The sequence below is a fragment of the Anabrus simplex genome, chromosome 13, assembly GCF_040414725.1.
Source record: "Anabrus simplex isolate iqAnaSimp1 chromosome 13, ASM4041472v1, whole genome shotgun sequence".
NCBI lineage: Eukaryota > Metazoa > Arthropoda > Insecta > Orthoptera > Tettigoniidae > Anabrus > Anabrus simplex.
Window position 1 is genome coordinate 50,454,702 of NC_090277.1, and position 6,651 is coordinate 50,461,352.

The window sequence follows — 6,651 nt, forward strand, 5'->3', positions numbered from 1 at the left end:
GAAAATCACAGCGACGAATAATATGACCAAGATAATGAAATTAATAAACGTGCGACATATTTCAAGGGCTACAACGACGCTGATTATCAGACACATTTTAAGTTATCTAAAGCTTAGACACTGTCATTATTATCCATGATCGAACATAACCTGGAATTCCCAACACATAGGTAGGCCTAAGATTAATTCTCAATTGTAGCTTATTTCTTGTACGATACACGAATGGGTAATTTTTAATGAAAAATTAAGGAATACAACCTATTTTCTAGTGAAATATACAATGTGTAGTCTATAATTCGTTTTCTTATTCTCTATGTTAATGCTTTCTGCCACCAAATTCAATAACAATTCACTCTATTGGAAAGTCATATAGCGGATATAATTTATGCAAATTATTTGCAAACCTCGAATGGAATCACAATCTTGTTTACATTCCGATAGTGGCGGCAGCACATAGTCATTTGTTTTCCTTGCATTAGTATGAAAACTTTAAGGTTCAAATTCAGATTGAAACGAAAACTTAGTTTTTGTAAACCGAGATGACAATTGCTGTGGTGAATATAGTACACGAACCTTTTCTTGATACCAGGTTTTACGGGGGTGAGGAGTAAGGAGGGAGCTCTCCCGGCTCCGGTAATACTGCCAACTGAATGGATATGAAATCTGAATTGAAATGATAGTATGATCGATCGATATGAATGTTCTAAACCTTTATTATCTTAAGCCAACAACTGTGTCGCACACACATTGTATAACATTTATCGATGCAAATTTTGTTCCTAGCATGAATTCTATATTTTGGCTACAGTACTAGTACGTAACGTGTACGCCAGATGTCTCACGGCGATGCATAAGCGATTCATAGTTTGCGTTTCAAAGGTTGCCAATGCGAATCTCGAAGATAACCGAGGTCTACGGATTCAGCACTAGGGAGTTCACGTATCAAGAAATGGTTCGCGTATAGTAAAGAAGTGAGCGTTATCAGAGATAATGACATTATCCGAATTTTGGAAATCTAAGATAACAGTTAAAGTTAATACGGGCTTAAACATTTACATCGACTCGAGTTTAATATTCATACATTTGTTATGTAAGTACAGTGTGTGTTTTACATATATAATATGATTTTATCTTCATATCACTAGGTTTATCTTATTACTATCATTTACATAATTTAAAAGTAGTAGTTAAGTGTGTTCTAAGTTAAGACTGGTTATGTGTATGAAGGGAAGTACATCCTCAACTTTGCCAGGATAAATAAAACATCTTTTCTTGTCATATAATACAATGAGGTCAAATATTTTAAGCGAACGCACGTTAAGAAAGAGAAAAATAATACACCATACACGTTACACTACGGCCTTGGGCACGCTACTTCATGTAAAGGCCGAAAAGAAAGACAAGATGTGACAGACTTATTATTTTGTGCTGTTTCTCGTTGTTACCAGCAGAGTTCACGTCCAATATTTATACTTAATTCTAATTTCAAAGTGGGTTAAGCTGCGAAAACTGGTAGTCAGTAATAACATATTATAACCAACATATTACCATAATTCTAAAACGTACTTTATAAGGTTTGAAAGGACAGTAGTTTTGCGGATAGTTTAAGATAGGTATGAAAATGAAAAACAATATTGGAATTCTGTAAAATTCATATTCATTGCTATATACAAAAGCTTACAATAATTGTATACAAAATTAAATATATTTACAAAAAATATATTTTTTTGTTCGCTTTGTACCAAGTTTCAATGCGAGGTTTGTGGTGGCTTTCAGGATAAAGGGGAAGAACGGGTGAATTCAGAATCAATGATGCTCTTTAAGAAGTCATAACATAGTTAATTGGTAGGAAAATCAGGCAGATTCGGAAGGGGACTGCATACCCATTTTGAATATAAACCTATTTTGTAAGATACAGAACAATGAATCCCAAATTGAATCCATCAAAATATCATTCCTTTATGTAGACAGGCGAAATTTTTCCTGTCTTGCGCTGATGGACTGAGGAAGATATTTAATTCTTTTCTGTTTTAAAAGAACAGCTATTTTTCGAATAACTCTAAATTATTACAGCAAGTCACCTAGATTCTTTGAGAATTTTATCTTTCTTTGATAAATCGCTTCTTTGACATCATGTAACTTTCCATTATGTTCTGTTTTTCATTCTTGTCTGCCTAGAAATGCTGTACTAATTAGATCGACAAAATTATAACCTTTAAAATATTTCACGTAGACCATAAATAATAAATAACTCCGAAAACTTTAGGATATAATACTTATAAGATGAAAGGTAAGCAGAATATAAGTAGAAGAAATATCATTGACAATTATGTGGAATACTTAGTTGAGCAGAACGAGACGAATAATCTGATATTCTGGTATCAGCATTACATAACAGGAGCACCATCATAGCTTCCTGACAGCCAACAATTGATACTGGTTTCTTAGTAAGAGTAACTGGCGTGGGAGCCTATATAATTGGTAGAGGCGCTCGATTTGTAATAAGCTGCTGGAGCTGGGGCGGCAATGACGGTCTTGGTGACAGCAGGGGCGGCAGCAAAGATGGGGGCGGGCGCAGGAGCGTAGCGAGCTACAGCAATGGGAGCGGCAACTTTAGCAATGACTGGAGCCTTGTGGACAATGGCGACAGGTTCACGGTGTACAACAGCGTTGAATCCATTAACGGGGTCAGCGGTGTATTCAACAGTACGTCGGGTTCCATCAGGATCTACAACACTGTAGCTGCCTTGGACAACATCTCCGTTACGAGTCTCGTGCTGGCCCTTGGTGTCCCCCGTTATAGCGTCCTGGACGTTGTATCCGTAGCTGTACTGGGGGTTGGCGTCATAAGGCTCAGGGGCAGCAGCTACAGCCGGAGCAGAGGAGATGTATCGGAAGCTGGGAACAGCACCGAGGAAACCACCTCTGGCTATCGTCACCAATGCAGCGAGAATGATAAACTAGGAAAAACAACAACATACAGTAGCTACTTTATTCCTGCATTGAACTCATTTATTCATACAAAAAACATAAAGAAACCAGACAACTTCATGAAGAAAAACACTACATACAAATACATCATCATCAGTCACCAATTATCTTCATTTAGGGCTGTACGTCCGAATGCCGTCCACCTCGGAATCGGAAAGGATAGCGCTATTATCTGCCATACTCGGAGGACTGTGTTCGATTCCCGATACTGTCACAGATTTGAGAATGTCAGGAGGGTTGGTATGTGGTTAAAATTGCACGTACAGCTCGCCTCCACCACCTCGGGACGAAAACACGAGTTTACTTAACCAAGTGGCTGTAGATCATTTTTCAATGATTTGCCTAGCCTTTTCTTCAATGATTTGGAAATTTATGAAACATCTCTCTTGGTAAATTATTCCAATCCCTAATTCCCCTTCCTATAAACGAATATTTGCCCCATTTTGTCCCGCTGAACTTTAATTTTATCGTATTATGATCTTTCTCAACTTTAAGAGCTCTACTCAAGCTTATTCGTTTACTAATGCCATTCCACGTCATGTCTCCACTGACAGCTCACAACGTACTGCTTAGTCGAGCAGCCCGTCTCCTTACTCCTAAGTCTTCCCAGCCCAAACTTTTTCGTAACATTACACTTATGTCAGAAATGAAATGGCTTTTAGTGCCGGGAGTGTCCGAGGACATGTTCGGCTCGCCAGGTGCAGGTCTTTTGATTTGACTCCCGTAGGCGACCTGCGTGTCGTGATGAGGATGAAATGATGATGAAGACGACACATACACCCAGTCCTCGTGCCGGCGGAATTAACCAATGATGGTTATAATTCCCGACCCTGCCGGGAATCGAACCCGGGACCGCTGTGACCAAAGACCAGCACGCTAACCATTTAGTCATGGAGCAGGACATTTACGTCAGAAATCACCCAGAACAAATCATGCTGCTTTCCTTTGGATCTTCACCAGTTCTCGAACCAAGTAATCCTGTTATGCCTTTCCGTGTTCATTCTGCAAGCCTTTGTAAATTAACTACCCAATTCCACAATCCTTTACTTACAGCTAATTCAATGGCCCTGTTGTCCGACTTGTTGGCTGAGTGGTCAGCGTACTAGCCTTCGGTTCAGAGGGTCCCGGGTTCGATTCCCAGCCGGGTCGGAGATTTTAACCTTCACTGGTTAATTCCAGTGGCCCGAGGGCTGGGTTTTGGTGCTGTCCCCAACATCCCTGTAACTCACACATCACACTATCTTCCGCAACAATAACACGCAGTTACCGCCTATCCTCATCCGAGGGTCTGCCTTACTCGGCTAGAAATAGGCACACGAAATAATTAATGGCCTTGTTTAGTTTATGTTATTTTATCTAGTCTAACTATCATCGCCTTGGTATCCTCCGTATCGAGCGAGTTGGCCGTGTGGTTAGGGTCGCGCAGCTGTGAGCTTGCATTCTGAAAATAGTGGGTTCGATTCCCACCATCGACAGCTCTGAAAATGGTTTTCTGTGGTTTCCTATTTTCACACCAGGCAAATGCTACGGCCGCTTCCTTCCAACCCCTAGCCCTTTCCTATCCCATAGTCGCCATTAGACCCATCCGTATCGGTGGGACGTAAAGGCAATTGCAAATAAAAATAAAAATAAATATTGAAGTATCCAAAAGCAAACGAGTCAAGAAATACTTAGGTGAAGTAACAACAGTAACAGCTGTAGGGAAGGACAGCATACAGACACGAATAAATTCACAAAATGGAAAACGTTTATCATGCAACGATACATAGATACAAAGTCAGAATCCAGGAAAGCTAAATTGAGACACTACAGAACTGTAATACGTTCTCAGATAGAAGAATACGCAGAACAGAAAAGGGAATCCTAAGGAAAATTATGGGATCTATTTGGGAGAATGGCATATACAAATTGAGAGCAGAACAAGTAATCAGAAAAATATACGTCATCCTTTCAGAAAAAGAATATCTAGATTCTTTGGTCACCTGTGTAGAATGGACAAAGAGAGATTAACAAAGTAAATTTTTGAACACAATGCAAATAAGAAACTAAACCAGAATTTTTCAAAGAAGCCGAAGATGATCTTGAACAACTCAATTTTTTTTAAAAAAAACCAAACAAATTGCAAATCGAAAAGAATTTAGGAGAGAAATATTTGATGATAAATTTCCAGAGAAAGCTAGTAAGAAATCAGGAAGTAAATGGACGGAAGAACGAAAACAACGACACCGAGAAAGGATGAGGAAATTTTGGAAAGACAAGAAGAAGATGAAGAAACTGTTTCATGTAGTTTTAAGATGACCTAATCGAAATAATAATAATGTATTACAGTTTTGTAGTGTCTTAATATGTAACTGTACTGGATAGCAACTTTGTTTATAACAAGAAATGCTTGTCCTCGAACAGTAAAATTCGTCATTACTTAACAGCGATCAAACCTGAATCTCTTTATGCTTCAGAAACACTCAATTTACATCATAAAAATTTAATGGAACAATTAGAGGCTAAAGAAAGGAAAAATCATGAGAAAACTCTTAGGGATTAGAATTAAAAATGGAATACATCACCCCAAATCCAACTAGGAAATATATTTTAAAAAATATATATAAACTTACTGATACAATGATACTGCGAATAATTAAATTGTCAAGCCATTTAGAAAGAATGAATAACACCAGACTTACTTATCGAATACACAATTTTCTGCAAATCAAACGCACGAGATCAAAATTGTACGAGCAAGTAGAGAATGACCTCACTGAATTAGGATCACGAAATCTGCAGGATAGAAATGTAATCAGGAAAATTGTTCACACAAGGGGATTTGAGGAAGATGAGAAGAAACCAACAGGACGTACTTGGTCACAGGAACAGAAAGTAAAACAATCGAAGAAAATTAAGAACTATTGGGGCAAGGAAGAAAGCTCAACAAATGTTGATTCTGCGTGGTGCTAAGTGACGCATTCGCAGAAGAAGAAGAATCAGAAGAAGAATAAGAAGAATCTGCAGAAGGATAAGAAGAAGAATAATCAGCAGAAGTAGAAGAAGAACCAGCAGAAGAAGAAGAAGAATAATATTGTCCCTTTAATCTTCAGAACGACATGGTCCTAATTCACCTGTTTGAAAATATTAACATAATCCAGAAGGATTCACTTATCATCGAATTGTTTTCTTAAAAACTCTTAGTAATTTGCATGTGCAGCGAAGTCCGGTTGAAATATTTTAAACAAATTCCAATTAACTCACTATTTCAGTCCAGTACGAGTAAGAACTGAGTCTAATCGCTGAACTAATCCCTCACCTTAGACATCATTGTTGAAGAAGTGCTGGGCTGTTCTCTCAGAGATGCTGTGTGAACTACTGCTACTTCTCTACACTATCCCTCACTATAAATACTGAACCGCCTTCCTCTTTAACTTGCTCTGGGAAACAACTCTTCTTGTTCCCACGCAGTAAAACACCTTCCCAGGTCTGGCGAAAATCCAATTTTAATTGGGACATCTCACTTCTATACAATATAATCCATTCATCTTCGTGGAATGTGGTACTGTGTTATGTAATCTCATCACTGGTCATCTAGGAGACAGTTTTTAATGTCCAGGGCTACACAAATAGACGCCAATGTCGCAAACAGAGTCTATTACGAAATTCATTCCATTTCAC

General features: G+C 38.4%; 1 protein-coding gene across 1 annotated transcript; it reads right to left on the bottom strand.

Annotated features, from left to right (window-relative positions):
* Positions 1–1,744: 1,744 nt before the first annotated feature.
* On the bottom strand, positions 1,745–6,333 carry LOC136884866 (larval cuticle protein A2B). The gene is made up of 2 exons (XM_067157157.2): positions 6,290–6,333; positions 1,745–2,960 (listed from the first exon to the last, which is right to left on the bottom strand). Exons 1-2 carry the CDS (start codon positions 6,299–6,301, stop codon positions 2,445–2,447), a joined length of 528 nt encoding a protein of 175 aa, XP_067013258.2. The 5' UTR covers positions 6,302–6,333; the 3' UTR covers positions 1,745–2,444.
* Positions 6,334–6,651: the final 318 nt, after the last annotated feature.